This window comes from Hemiscyllium ocellatum, chromosome 21 (genome assembly GCF_020745735.1).
Source record: "Hemiscyllium ocellatum isolate sHemOce1 chromosome 21, sHemOce1.pat.X.cur, whole genome shotgun sequence".
Lineage (NCBI taxonomy): Eukaryota > Metazoa > Chordata > Chondrichthyes > Orectolobiformes > Hemiscylliidae > Hemiscyllium > Hemiscyllium ocellatum.
The window spans coordinates 64,853,534-64,869,335 of record NC_083421.1 but is presented as its reverse complement, the minus strand read 5'-3'; the positions used below and the strand labels follow the sequence as shown (position 1 = coordinate 64,869,335).

The following is a 15,802-nucleotide window of genomic DNA, read 5'->3' as shown; positions in this document are numbered from 1 at the left end:
GTGCTCTCTCTCTCTCCATCCCCATCTCTCTGTCTGTGCTCTCTCTCTCTCCATCCCCATCTCTCTCTATCTGTTCTCTCTCTCTCTCCATCCCCATCTCTCTCTCTGTTTGCTCTCTTTCCATCCACATCTCTCTGTCTGTTCTCTCTCTCTCTGTCTGTTCTCTCTCTCACCATCCCCATCTCTCTCTCTCTCTTCATCCCCATCTCTCTCTCTCTCTGTATGTTTTCTCTCTCTCTCTATCCCCATCTCTCTCTCTGTTCTCTCTCTCCATCCCCATCTCTCTCTCTCTCTGTTATCTCTCTCTCTCTCCATCCCCATCTCTCTCTCTCCATCCCCATCTCTCTCTCTCTGTCTGTTATCTCTCTCTCTCTCCATCCCCATCTCTCTGTCACTGTCTGTTCTCTCTCTCTCTCCCCATCTCCCTCTCTCTGTCTCTGTCTGTTCTCTCTCTCTCTCCCCATCTCCCTCTCTCTGTCTGTTCTCTCTCTCCATCCCAATCTCTCTCCCTCTCTCTGTTCTCCCTCTCTCTCTTCATCCCCACCCCTCTCTCTGTCTGTTCTCTCTCTTTCCATCCCCATCTCTCTCTCTGTCTGTTCTCTCTCTGTCTCCATCCCCATCTCTCTGTCTGTTCTCTCTCTCTCCATCCCCATCTCTCTCTGTCTGTTCTGTCTCTCTCTCCATCCCCATCTCTCTATCTCTGTCTGTTCTTTCTATTTCTCAATCCCCATCTCTCTCTGTCTGTTCTCTCTCTCTCTCTGTTCTCTCTCTCTCTCTATCCCCATCTCTCTCTCTGTCTGTTTTCTCTCTCTTTCTCTCCATCCTCATCTCTCTCTCTGTTCTCGCTCTCTCTCTCTCCATTCCCATCTCTCTCTCTCCATCCTCATCTCTCTCTCTGTTATCTCTCTCTCTCTCTCCATCCCCATCTCTCTCTCTGTTTTCTCTCTCTCCATCCCCATCTCTCGGTCTGTTTTCTCTCTCTCTCTCTCTCTCTGTTATCTCTCTCTCTCCATCCACATCTCTCTCTCTCTCTCTCTCTGTTATCTCTCTCTCTCTCTCCATCCCCATCTCTCTCTCTGTTTTCTCTCTCTCCATCCCCATCTCTTGGTCTGTTTTCTCTCTCTCTCTCTCTCTGTTATCTCTCTCTCTCCATCCCCATCTCTCTCTCTGTCTGTTTTCTCTCTCTCTCTCTCCATCCCCATGTCTCTCTGTTTTCTCTCTCTCCATCCCCATCTCTCTCTCTCTTCTCTCTCCATTCCCATCTGTCTGCTCTCTCTCTCTGTTATCTCACTCTCTCCATCCACATCTCTCTCTCTCTCTCTCTCTGTTATCTCTTTCTCTCCATCCCCATCTCTCTCTCTGTTCTCACTCTCTCTCTCCATCCCCATCTCTCTCTCTCTGTCTGTTCTCTCTCTTTCCACGCCCATCTCTCTCTCTATTTTCTCTTTCCCTCTTTCCATCCCCATCTTTCTCTTTCTGTCTGTTCTCTCTCTCTCTCCATCCCCACCTCTCTCTGTGTGTCTGTTCTCTCTCTCTTTCCATCCCCATCTCTCTCTCTCTCTTCTCTCTCACTCCATCCCCATCTCTTTCTCTCTGTTCTCGCTCTCTCTCCATCCCCATCTCTCTCTCTCTCTGTCTGTTCTCTCTCTCTCCATTCCCATCTCTCTCTCTCTGTTTTCTCTTTCCCTCTTTCCATCCCCATCTTTCTCTCTCTGTCTGTTCTCTCTCTCTCTCCATCCCCATCTCTCTCTCTCTCTGTCTGTACTCTCTCTCCATTCCCATCTCTCTCTCTGTCTGTTCTCTCTCTCTCCATCCGCATCTCTTTCTCTCTGTTCTCTCTCTCTCTCTCTCCATCCCCATCTCTCTCTCTGTCTATTATCTCTCTCTCTCCATCCCCATCTCTCTCTCTCTGTCTGTTCTCCCTCTCTCTCTCTCCATCCCCATCTCTCTCTCTCTGTCTGTTCTCCCTCTCTCTCTCTCCATCCCCATCTCTCTCTCTCTGTCTGTTCTCCCTCTCTCTCTCTCCATCCCCATCTCTCTCTCTCTGTCTGTTCTCCCTCTCTCTCTCTCCATCCCCATCTCTCTCTCTCTGTCTGTTCTCCCTCTCTCTCTCTCCATCCCCATCTCTCTCTCTCTGTGTCAGTTCTCTCTCTCTCTCTCCATCCCCATCTCTCTCTGTCTGTTCTCTCTCTCTCCATCCCCATCTCTCTCTCTCTCTCTGTTCTCCCTCTCTCTCTCTCCATCCCCATCTCTCTCTCTCTGTGTCAGTTCTCTCTCTCTCTCTCCATCCCCATCTCTCTCCCTCTCTCTGTTCTCCCTCTCTCTCTCCATCCACACCTCTCTCTCTGTCTGTTCTCTCTCTTTCCATCCCAATCTCTCTCTCTCTGTCTGTTCTCTCCCTCTCTCTCTCCATCCCCATCTCTGTCTGTTCTCTCTCTCCATCCCCATCTCTCTGTCTGTTCTCTCCCCCTCTCTCTCCATCCCCATCTCTGTCTGTTCTCTCTCTCCATCCCCATCTCTGTCTGTTCTCTCTCTCCATCCCCATCTCTCTGTCTGTTCTCTCCCTCTCTCTCTCCATCCCCATCTCTGTCTGTTCTCTCTCTCCATCCCCATCTCTCTCTGTCTGTTCTCTCTCTCTCTCCATCCCAAACTCTCTATCTCTGTCTGTTCTTTCTATTTCTCCATCCCCATCTCTCTCTCTCTGTCTGTTTTCTCTCTCTCTCCATCCCCATCTCTCTCTGTTCTCTCTCTCTCTCTCCATCCCCAGCTCTCTCTCTGTTATCTCTCTCTCTCTCTCTTATCTCTCTCTCTCTCCATCCCCATCTCCCTGTCTGTTCTCTCTCTCTCTCTCCATCCCCATCTCTCTGTCTGTTCTGTCTCTCTCTCCATCCCAAACTCTCTATCTCTGTCTGTTCTTTCTATTTCTCCATCCCCATCTCTCTCTCTGTCTGTTTTCTCTCTCTCTCCATCCCCATCTCTCTCTGTTCTCTCTCTCTCTCTCCCCATCCCCATCTCTCTCTCTGTTATCTCTCTCTCTCTCCATCCCCATCTCTCTCTGTCTGTTATCACTCTCTCTCTCCATCCCCATCTCTATTTTCTCTCTCTCCATCCCCATCTCTCTCTCTCCATTCCCATCTGTCTGTTCTCTCTCTCTCTCCATCCCCATCTCTCTCTCTCTCTGTCTGTTTTCTCTCTCTCCATCCCCATCTCTATCTCTGTCTGTTCTCTCTCTCTCTCTCTCCATCCCCATTTCTCTCTCTCTCTGTTATCTCTCTCTCTCCATCCCCATCTCTCTCTCTGTCTGTTCTCTCTCTCCATCCCCATCTCTCTGTCTGTGCTCTCTCTCTCTCTCCATCCCCATCTCTCTCTATCTGTTCTCTCTCTCTCTCCATCCCCATCTCTCTCTCTGTTTGCTCTCTTTCCATCCACATCTCTCTGTCTGTTCTCTCTCTCTCTCTGTCTGTTCTCTCTCTCACCATCCCCATCTCTCTCTCTCTTCATCCCCATCTCTCTCTCTCTCTTCATCCCCATCTCTCTCTCTCTGTTCTCTCTCTCTCTGTATGTTTTCTCTCTCTCTCTCTATCCCCATCTCTCTCTCTGTTATCTCTCTCTCTCCATCCCCATCTCTCTCTCTCTCTGTTATCTCTCTCTCTCTCCATCCCCATCTCTCTCTCTCTGTCTGTTATCTCTCTCTCTCTCCATCCCCATCTCTCTGTCTCTGTCTGTTCTCTCTCTCTCTCCCCATCTCCCTCTCTCTGTCTCTGTCTGTTCTCTCTCTCTCTCTCCATCCCCATTTCTCTCTCTCTGTTATCTCTCTCTCTCCATCCCCATCTCTATCTCTTTCTGTTATCTCTCTCTCTCCATCCCCATCTCTCTCTCTGTCTGTTTTCTCTCTCTCTCCATCCCCATCTCTCTCTGTTCTCTCTCTCTCTCCATCCCCAGCTCTCTCTCTGTTATCTCTCTCTCTCTCTCTTATCTCTCTCTCTCTCCATCCCCATCTCCCTGTCTGTTCTCTCTCTCTCTCTCCATCCCCATCTCTCTCTCTCTCTGTCTGTTCTCTCTCTCTCCATCCCCATCTCTCTGTCTGTGCTCTCTCTCTCTCCATCCCCATCTCTCTCTATCTGTTCTCTCTCTCTCTCCATCCCCATCTCTCTCTCTCTGTTCTCTCTCTCCATCCCCATCTCTCTCTCTCTCTCTGTTATCTCTCTCTCTCTCCATCCCCATCTCTCTCTCTCCATCCCCATCTCTCTCTCTCTCTTCATCCCCATCTCTCTCTCTCTGTTCTCTCTCTCTCTGTATGTTTTCTCTCTCTCTCTCTATCCCCATCTCTCTCTCTGTTATCTCTCTCTCTCCATCCCCATCTCTCTCTCTCTCTGTTATCTCTCTCTCTCTCCATCCCCATCTCTCTCTCTCTGTCTGTTATCTCTCTCTCTCTCCATCCCCATCTCTCTGTCTCTGTCTGTTCTCTCTCTCTCTCCCCATCTCCCTCTCTCTGTCTCTGTCTGTTCTCTCTCTCTCTCTCCATCCCCATTTCTCTCTCTCTGTTATCTCTCTCTCTCCATCCCCATCTCTATCTCTTTCTGTTATCTCTCTCTCTCCATCCCCATCTCTCTCTCTGTCTGTTTTCTCTCTCTCTCCATCCCCATCTCTCTCTGTTCTCTCTCTCTCTCCATCCCCAGCTCTCTCTCTGTTATCTCTCTCTCTCTCTCTTATCTCTCTCTCTCTCCATCCCCATCTCCCTGTCTGTTCTCTCTCTCTCTCTCCATCCCCATCTCTCTCTCTCTCTGTCTGTTCTCTCTCTCTCCATCCCCATCTCTCTGTCTGTGCTCTCTCTCTCTCCATCCCCATCTCTCTCTATCTGTTCTCTCTCTCTCTCCATCCCCATCTCTCTCTCTCTGTTCTCTCTCTCCATCCCCATCTCTCTCTCTCTCTCTGTTATCTCTCTCTCTCTCCATCCCCATCTCTCTCTCTCCATCCCCATCTCTCTCTCTCTGTCTGTTATCTCTCTCTCTCTCCATCCCCATCTCTCTGTCTCTGTCTGTTCTCTCTCTCTCTCCCCATCTCCCTCTCTCTGTCTCTGTCTGTTCTCTCTCTCTCTATCCCCATCTCTCTCTCTGTCTGTTTTCTCTCTCTTTCTCTCCATCCCCATCTCTCTCTCTGTTTTCTCTCTCTCCATCCCCATCTCTCGGTCTGTTTTCTCTCTCTCTCTCTCTCTGTTATCTCTCTCTCTCCATCCACATCTCTCTCTCTCCTCTCTCCATTCCCATCTGTCTGCTCTCTCTCTCTGTTATCTCTCTTTCTCCATCCCCATCTCTCTCTCTCTCTGTTCTCTCTCTCCATCCCCATCTCTCTCTCTCTCTTCTCTCTCTCCATCCCCATCTCTCTCTCTCTCTCTGTCTGTTCTCTCTCTCTCTCCATCCCCATCTCTCTCTCGGTCTGTTCTCTCTCTCTCTCCATCCCCATCTCTCTCTCTCTCTGTTATTTCTCTCTCTCCTTCCCCATCTCTCTCTCTCTGTTATTTCTCTCTCTCCATCCCCATCTCTCTCTCTCTGTTTTCTCTCTCTCCATTCCCATCTCTCTCTCTCTCTGTTATTTCTCTCTCTCCTTCCCCATCTCTCTCTCTCTGTTATTTCTCTCTCTCCATCCCCATCTCTCTCTCTCTGTTCTCTCTCTCTCCATCCCCATCTCTCTCTCTGTCTGTTTTCTCTCTCTCTCTCTCCATCCCCATCTCTCTCTCTCTGTTCTCTCTCTCTCCATCCCCATCTCTCTCTCTGTCTGTTTTCTCTCTCTCTCTCTCCATCCCCATCTCTCTCTCTGTCTGTTTTCTCTCTCTCTCTCTCCATCCCCATCTCTCTCTCTCTTCTCTCTCCATTCCCATCTGTCTGCTCTCTCTCTCTGTTCTCTCTCTCTCCATCCCCACCTCTCTCTCTCTCCGTCTGTTCTCTCTCTCTCTGTCCCCATCTCTCTTCCATCCCTCCCTCCTTCTCTCTATCCGAGTTGATGTCACATCCTGTGGCTGTTCCTGGATCCAGCTCTAGCTCTGGTTTTGGGGAATTCGCTCCGGATCCGCGGCTCCCGGTGCCCGCGGGGCTGACATGCGGCTGCGGCCGGGAGCCTGAGCGGGACCGAGGCGCAGAGAGAGCGGGGGCCGAGCGGAGAGAGAGCGGCAGCGGGAGCGGGAGCGGGATGGAGCCGGAGCCGGAGCGAGGGAGGGGGCGCGGCCGCGTCCGGATCCTCACCCTCGGGATCCTCCTGCTCAGCAGCCAACTCAGCCAGGTATCGTCCCGGGGGGGTCCCGGGGGGAGGGGGTCCCGGGGGGGAGGGGGTCCCCGGGGGGAGGGGGTCCCCGGGGGGAAGAGGGGGGGTGATAGAGGGTCCCGGGGGGAGGGGGTCCCGGGGGGAGGGGGGTGGGGAGGGGGTCCCGGGGGAGGGGATCCCCGGGGGGAAGGGGGGGTGATAGAGGGTCCCGGGGGGGAGAGGGGGTGCCTGGGGGGGGGGGGGAAGAGGGTCCCCCGGGGGTAGAGGTGATCCCGGGGGGAGAGGGTCGGGGGTGAGAGAGAAGGTGCCTGGGGGGATAGGGTCCCGAGAGGGAAGAGGGCCCCGGGGGGAGAGGGGGGGTTGCCTGGGGGGGGGGGGAGAGGGTCCTGGGGGAGCCGCCAGGGGAGAGGGGATTGATTAAGTCCTCAGTAACCTTGGGAGGGGGGATTGAAACAGGGCCTGGGAAGTGTGGGGGGGAGGGGGGTGAGGAGGGGGGGAGGGGGTGTGGGTTGGGGGGTCTGCCCCCACACAGTGGGCTCCGAGGGAATAACAGTGAGACTGGAGAGAAAGTGATTATTAAACTTAATCAGACCTCATTTGGAGAGGAAGTAATTACAGAAATGAAAGTCCTAAACACTGTTTAAACCCAGAGGGAGGAAGGGAATGAGAGGAGAGGGCGGTGGGCGGTGGGCAGTGGGCAGTGGGCAGGGAGGGACAGCGGGAAGATCAGGGGTTAAATTAAAATGGGGGCGAAAGAGAGGGAAAAATAGAAAGAAAATGAGAGAGAGGAACAAAGAGAAGTGGAAGGAGAGAGAGAGCAAAACGTGACAGAGAGGGTGAGAGCTGGAGATTCATCCAGATGGTGATGGAAAAGCTGAGCAAATCAGGACCCTGGAGAGCAACAACATTCCCAAAGGAGAGGCCGGAGCCGGGCGCTGCGTGTGTCCGAGTCCCTGATAAATCCACTGGGAATGTTGGTGGGGAATGGTGTTGCTATAGTTATGGGAGGGGGTAGGGGTGAGACACAGAGTGGGTCTGAAGAAGCTGACGTGGAGTTGAAACGCCAGCACAGAGTAATTGGGCCGAATGGCTTGTTTCTGTGCTGTAATTACTGTGTTACTGAGACAATGTAGGAAGTAGTAGGGAACAGGCAGGAGAGTGGAGAGAGTGGCAGAGGGCAACTGGGGGCAGATTGTGTCGTGTTTCATCTAAAACCTGTTCCAACTGTCATTAATTGTTGGCCCAAACCGGCTGCTACTTGCTTGGTGGTGGTTAATGATAGTTAATTATGGTGCTGGTTCGTATGTTAATGATGAGTTTTGTTATTCTTTCCTGGGATGAGGACATTGTTGGCTGGACCAGCGTTTATTGCCTCTCCCTAGTTCAGAGTGAAGAGTCACCCTGCATTGCTGTGGGTCTGGGGGTCACATGTAGGCCAGACCAGGTAAAAATGACAATTTCCTTTAGTGAACCAGATGGGTTAGGGTCATGATCATCATTAAGACTCTTAGGTCCAGATTTTTGTTGAATTCAAATTCAGATGTCACCATCTGCCGTGGCGGCCTTTGAACCCAGGTCCCCAGAACCTGCCCTGGGTCCCGGGATTACCAGTCTAACCATAATACCATGAGGTCATCACCTCCCCCGTTAGTGGTGGGTTTGATGATGGTTAGTGGTGGTTAATGATGGTTAGTACTGGGTAATGATGAGTGGTGGCGTCCGGTAATTTTAATAATAGTTGGTGATGGTTAGTATGTTAATGATGACTTATGATGGTTACTGGTGATTAATGATGGTTAGTAGTGTTAATGATGGGGTTTGTAATGGTTGTTGATGGTTAGTGGTGGTTAACGATAGCTAGTGGTGTTAGTAATGGCTAGTGATGGTTAACGTTTAAACTTGCCTTTCTGCATTCCTGATCAAGTTACTGGCGAACATCCCAGTTAAACCCCAGGATTGTTACTGGTTCCATTGGGTTATTTTGTGCAAATGTTGGGAGGGGATTTTTTTTAGATAGTTTGCTAAAAGATAAAACTGCATGTTTGCATTCCTGTTAGATTGTTTGCTGATTAATATATCTCAGTGTTTATTCAGCGTGTGGTTTATTCCTGAACTTGCGGGTCGAATCCGGATCAGATGGTCCGAGATTCGCTGAACCACCGTCTGCAGCCACTGGGAGGCGACACACTCCACACTTCGAAGTCAATGGGCTGCTCATCCTTAAAGAGATAGGGCCTTCCATGCTTAAAGTGACAGGTCAGCCCAGTCCTTAAAGCGGCAGGCCACTTAAAGTGATTGTCCACCCCCTCCATAAGGTTACGGGCCACCCTGTCCTTGGTGGCAGGATCTGCAAAATCTAAAAGGTGCAGGAAGACTGGCTAAATCCATGCACTATCACTGCACATTAGACCTTTACCTTCTCTTATTCATTTTCTTCCACTGCAACTGCTTCCTGATGACATGATTGTATGCGTGTGAACTATCATGAGTGCAAAATCTGAAAGGCACTCCTTCAGAATCTGGACAGGTATGAGAATGAGGGCTGTAGGGTAGGCCTCATATCATTACAGGCTCCCTAGTCAGACAGTCGGAGAGATGTACAGCATGAAAACAGACCTTTCAGTCCAACTCGTCCACACTGACCAAATATCCTAAATTAATGTCGTCCCATTTGCCAGCATTTGGCCCATATCTCACTAAATCCTCCCTACCCATCTGACAGCAATCATTCACCACAAACATTATTTGCCTTCCACTGTGTATGAAATATCACCTTGATGGGAAACTCTTACATTCAATTGCCTCTCCACTAAAACTCAGCTGATCACTGAAGACATACATGACCTACAGAACATGGCTGATGTCAGTGTGGGACTCTGTACTAGAGTTTCAAGTTTCTCTCTATCTCTTCATTCTTTACACAAGAGCTTTGACCTTCCCTTGAATATTGCCAAAGCAAAATCCATAGCAACCCAAACCTGGCTAATCAAATATTCCACTATTTGGTGACGAAATGTCTGGAAATGAACCTTTCAGCTCATCGAGCAAACCTACATCCAAATATTCCACTTTTCATACAGATTGAAGGACAATGTATTGAATATTTCCAAACTTTTGACAGCCATCCCTCAAGGAGGTCACTGCTGACAACAAGATCCAACAGCAGATCAGTTTTTCGCTCAATATTCAATCAGCTACAAGCCAGTGTTTGACAACAAAGACCCACACAGGTCAACAACTGTCCAAAAGAGCAAGGGCTGTCACCACACTGCTGTTCTGCAGTGAGACTTGGGCCATGTATTAACAACATATAAGAGCTGTAGACTGTTGCTGCATTTGCTGAATTCAGTGGGATTCAATAAATGCTAGGGTCTTTCTTCACGTTAATTCTATCAACATTCAGTCATGACCAGTAAACCAACTGTGATAAGCTAGCTGCTAATTCAAGTGGCTGGGAAGTGTCTCCTCCATCAGGTCCTCAAATGACTAGTGTCCGAGGAAGGATATGTCATCCAAATGTGTATCAATCTGCAGCATTGACATCGGTACAATCTCTCTGACAACGCAAATATGCAGAGAAGGATTGTGAATTGATGTAGTATCTCAAACAAGTAAATATCTCAAAACATTCACAGGAATAATGAGTCCTGTATTGTCGGAGGGTCAGTGCTGAGGGAGTGCCGCACTGTTGGAGGTCAGTACCAAGTGAGTGGTACACTGTTGGACGGTCAGTGCTGAGTTAGTACCACACTGCAGGAGGGTCAGTGCTGAGGGAGTGCTCCACTGTCACTGCTGAGGGAGAGCTGTGCTGATGAGGGGGTCAGCACTGAGGGAGTGCCGCACTGTCACTGCTGAGGGAGTGCTGTGCTGATGAGGGGGTCAGCACTGAGGGAGTGCCGCACTGTCACTGCTGAGGGAGTGCTGTGCTGATGAGGGGGTCAGCACTGAGGGAGTGCCGCACTGCGGATTTACTTTGAAAAAAGACACCGTAAATTGTCCTGTGCTTTTGTTTCCCATTCCTTGCCTGTTGCCAAGAGGGTCCTGTGCTGGGATGTTCTCTCCTGTGTTCTTTGGAGTCAAAAATCACACACCAGGTTATAGTCCACCAGGTTTAATTGGAATCACTAGCTTTCGTAGCTCTGCTCCTCCATTGGATGTTGTGTGATTTTTAACTTTGAACACCCAAGTTCAACACCTGCATCTCTAAATGGTGTTGTTTGGAGGAGCAGTTACCTTGCTGCTGTCCATAGTGCTGACAATCCTCCCCCAGCTGAGGGAGCTGCTCATGGCGGCTCCTTGCTGCAGTAAGGCCGGGAGATGGCTGCAACATCCTCTGACAAACCGACCATGCCCAGTTTCCATGACAATACCATGTCTTGAAAATTCAGTGCATGCTAAGATGCTGAAGTAATAAATTTTTCCAGATTCCGAATCGTACAGTAAATGCGGATTTCATTTTACATTTTCCTCAACCACACATGCTCATTGGTGTACAGATCCCAAACATACTCACACTGGGGTACGGCTCCCACACACACTGATTCTCACTGGGGTACGGCTCCCACACACACTGTCATTGGGGTACGGCTCCCACACACACTGACTCTCACTGGGGTACGGCTCCCACGCACACTGACTCTCACTGGGGTACACTCCCACTCACACTGACTCTCACTGCGGTACAGTCCCACACACACTGACTCCCACTGGGGTATGACTCCCAAACACACTGACTCTCACTGGGGTACACTCCCACACACACTGACTCACTGGGGTACACTCCCACTCACACTGACTCTCACTGGGGCACAGTCCCACACACACTGACTCTCACTGGGGTACAGCTCCCACACACACTGACTCTCACTGGGGTACACTCCCACACTCACTGACTCTAACTGGGGTACAGCTCCCACACACACTGACTCTCACTGGGATACAGTTCCACACACACTGACTCTCACTGGGGTACGGCTCCTACATTCAGACACTCACTGGGGTACAGCTCCCAGACACACTGAGTCTTACTGGGGTATAGTCCCACACACACTGACTCTCACTGGGATATAGTCCAACACTCACTGGGGTACACTCCCACACACACTGTCTCTCACTTGGGTACGGCTCCCACACACACTGACTCTCACTGGGGTACAGCTCCCACACACACTGACTCTCACTGGGGTACAGCTCCCACACACACTGACTCTCACTGGGGTACGGCTCCCACACACAGTGACTCTCACTGGGGTACAGTCCCACACACACTGACCCTCACTGGGGTACACTCCCAAACACACTGACCCTCACTGGGGTACAGCTCTCACACACACTGACACTCATTGGGGTACAGCTCTCACACACACTGACCCTCAGTGGGGTACATTCCCCCCCACACACTGACTCTCACTTGGGTACAGTCCCACACACACTGACCCTCACTGGGGTACAGTCCCACTCACACTGACTCTCACTGGGGTACGGTCTCCCACACACACTGACTCTCACTGGGGTACAGTCCCTCACACACTGACTCTCACTGGGGAACAGTCCCCACACACACTGACTCTCACTGGGGTACACTCCTACACACACACTGACTCTCACTGGGGTACACTCCCACACACACACTGACTCTCACTGGGGTACAGACCCACACACACTGACTCTCACTGGGGTACAGCTCCCACACACACTGACTCTCACTGGGGTACGGCTCCCACACACACTGACTCTCACTGGGGTACGGCTCCCTAACACACTGACTCTCACTAGGGTACAGTCCCACACACACTGACTCTCACTGGGGTACAGCTCCCACACACACTGACTCTCACTGGGATACAGCTCCCACACACACTGACTCTCCCTGGGGCACTGCTCCCACACACACTGACTCTCACTGGGGTACAGTCCCACACACACTGACTCTCACTGGGGTACAGCTCCCACACACACTGACTCTCACTGGGGTACAGCTCCCACACACACTGACTCTCACTGGGGTACGGCTCCCACACACACTGACTCTCACTGGGGTACAGTCCCACACACACTGACTCTCACTGGGGTACAGCTCCCCCACACACTGACTCTCACTGGGGTACAGTTCCACACACACTGACTCTCACTGGGGTACGGCTCCTACATTCAGACACTCACTGGGGTACAGCTCCCACACACACTGACTCTCACTGGGATACAGCTCCCCCACACACTGACTCTCACTGGGGTACAGTCCCACACACACTGACCCTCACTGGGATACATCTCCCACACACACTGACTCTCACTGGGGTACAGCTCTCACACACACTGACCCTCACTGGGGTACACTCCAACACACACTGACCCTCACTGGGGTACAGCTCCCACACACACTGACTCTCACTGGGGTACGGTCCCACACACACTGACTCTCACTGGGGTATAGTCCCACATACACTGACTCTCAGTGGGGTACAGCTCTCACACACACTGACTCTCACTGGGGTACAGTCTTACACACACTGACTCTCACTGGGGTACAGTCCCACACACACTGACTCTCACTGGGGTACAGGGTCTCACACACACTGACTCTCACTGGGGTACAGTCCCACATACTAACTCTCACTGGGGTACAGTCCCACACACACTGACTCTCACTGGGGCACAGCGCCCAAACACTGAGTCCAACTGGGGTACAGTCCCACACACACTGACTCTCACTGAGGTACATTCCCACACACACTGACTCTCACTGGGGTACAGTCCCACACACACTGACTCTCACTGGGGTACAGCTCCCACACACACTGACTCTCACTGGGGTACAGTTCCACACACACTGACTCTCACTGGGGTACGGCTCCTACATTCAGACACTCACTGGGGTACAGCTCCCAGACACACTGAGTCTTACTGGGGTATAGTCCCACACACACTGACTCTCACTGGGATATAGTCCAACACTCACTGGGGTACACTCCCACACACACTGTCTCTCACTTGGGTACGGCTCCCACACACACTGACTCTCACTGGGGTACAGTCCCACACACACTGACTCTCACTGGGATACAGCTCCCACACACACTGACTCTCACTGGGGTAAAGCTCCCACACACACTGACTCTCACTGGGGTACGGCTCCCACACACAGTGACTCTCACTGGGGTACAGTCCCACACACACTGACTCTCACTGGAATACATCTCCCACACACACTGACTCTCACTGGGGTACAGCTCTCACACACACTGACCCTCACTGGGGTACACTCCAACACACACTGACCCTCACTGGGGTACAGCTCCCACACACACTGACTCTCACTGGGGTACGGTCCCACACACACTGACTCTCACTGGGGTATAGTCCCACATACACTGACTCTCAGTGGGGTACAGCTCTCACACACACTGACCCTCACTGGGGTACACTCCCACACACACTGACCCTCACTGGGGTACACTCCCAAACACACTGACCCTCACTGGGGTACAGCTCTCACACACACTGACACTCAATGGGGTACAGCTCTCACACACACTGACCCTCAGTGGGGTACATTCCCCCCCACACACTGACTCTCACCTGGGTACAGTCCCACACACATTGACCCTCACTGGGGTACAGTCCCACTCACACTGACTCTCACTGGGGTACGGTCTCCCACACACACTGACTCTCTCTGGGGTACACTCCCACACACTGACTCTCACTGGGGTACGGTCTCCCACACACACTGACTCTCACTGGGTACAGTCCCTCACACACTGACTCTCAATGGGGTACAGTCCCTCACACACTGACTCTCACTGGGATACAGCTCCCACACACACTGACTCTCACTGGGGTACACTCCCACACACACACTGACTCTCACTGGGGTACACTCCCACACACACACTGACTCTCACTGGGGTACAGTTCCACACACACTGACTCTCACTGGGGTACGGCTCCTACATTCAGACACTCACTGGGGTACAGCTCCCACACACACTGACTCTCACTGGGATACAGCTCCCCCACACACTGACTCTCACTGGGGTACAGTCCCACACACACTGACTCTCACTGGGGTACAGTCCCACACACACTGACTCTCACTGGGATACATCTCCCACACACACTGACTCTCACTGGGGTACAGCTCTCACACACACTGACCCTCACTGGGGTACACTCCAACACACACTGACCCTCACTGGGGTACAGCTCCCACACACACTGATTCTCACTGGGGTACGGTCCCACACACACTGACTCTCACTGGGGTATAGTCCCACATACACTGACTCTCAGTGGGGTACAGCTCTCACACACACTGACTCTCACTGGGGTACAGTCTTACACACACTGACTCTCACTGGGGTACAGTCCCACACACACTGACTCTCACTGGGGTACAGGGTCTCACACACACTGACTCTCACTGGGGTACAGTCCCACATACTAACTCTCACTGGGGTACAGTCCCACACACACTGACTCTCACTGGGGTACAGCGCCCAAACACTGACTCTCACTGGGGTTCAGACCCACACACACTGACTCTCATTGGGGTACAGCTCCCACACACTGAGTCCAACTGGGGTACAGTCCCACACACACTGACTCTCACTGAGGTACATTCCCACACACACTGACTCTCACTGGGGTACAGTCCCACACACACTGACTCTCACTGGGGTACAGCTCCCACACACACTGACTCTCACTGGGGTACAGTTCCACACACACTGACTCTCACTGGGGTACAGTTCCACACACACTGACTCTCACTGGGGTACGGCTCCTACATTCAGACACTCACTGGGGTACAGCTCCCAGACACACTGAGTCTTACTGGGGTATAGTCCCACACACACTGACTCTCACTGGGATATAGTCCAACACTCACTGGGGTACACTCCCACACACACTGTCTCTCACTTGGGTACGGCTCCCACACACACTGACTCTCACTGGGGTACAGTCCCACACACACTGACTCTCACTGGGGTACAGCTCCCACACTCACTGACTCTCACTGGGGTACAGCTCCCACACACACTGACTCTCACTGGGGTACAGCTCCCACACTCACTGACTCTCACTGGGGTACAGCTCCCACACACACTGACTCTGACTGGGGTACAGCTCCCACACTCACTGACTCTCACTGGGGTACAGCTCCCACACACACTGACTCTCACTGGGGTACAGCTCCCACACACACTGACTCTGACTGAGGTACAGTCCCACACACACTGACTCTCACTGGGGTGTGGGCTCCCACACACACTGACTCTCACTGGGGTGTGGGCTCCCACACACACTGACTCTCACTGGGGTACAGCTCCCACACACACAGACTCTCACTGGGGTACAGCTCCCACACACACTGACCCTCACTGGGGTACAGCTCCCACACACACTGACTCTCACTGGGGTACAGCTCCCACACACACTGACTCTCACTGGGGTACAGCTCCCACACTCACTGACTCTCACTGGGGTACAGCTCCCACACACACTGACTCTCACTGGGGTACAGTCCCACACACACTGACTC

The 15,802-nt window shown here is 52.0% G+C and overlaps 1 protein-coding gene across 1 annotated transcript in view; it reads left to right on the top strand.

Moving 5' to 3' along the window:
* Positions 1-6,007: 6,007 nt before the first annotated feature.
* The window catches only part of olfm1b (olfactomedin 1b), a 37,299-nt gene continuing 27,504 nt past the window's right edge, over positions 6,008-15,802 (top strand). The window contains exon 1 of the mRNA XM_060841660.1: positions 6,008-6,276. Within this exon, the coding sequence (XP_060697643.1) occupies positions 6,187-6,276 (90 nt within the window). The 5' untranslated portion in view covers positions 6,008-6,186. The remainder of the gene's footprint in view (positions 6,277-15,802) is intronic.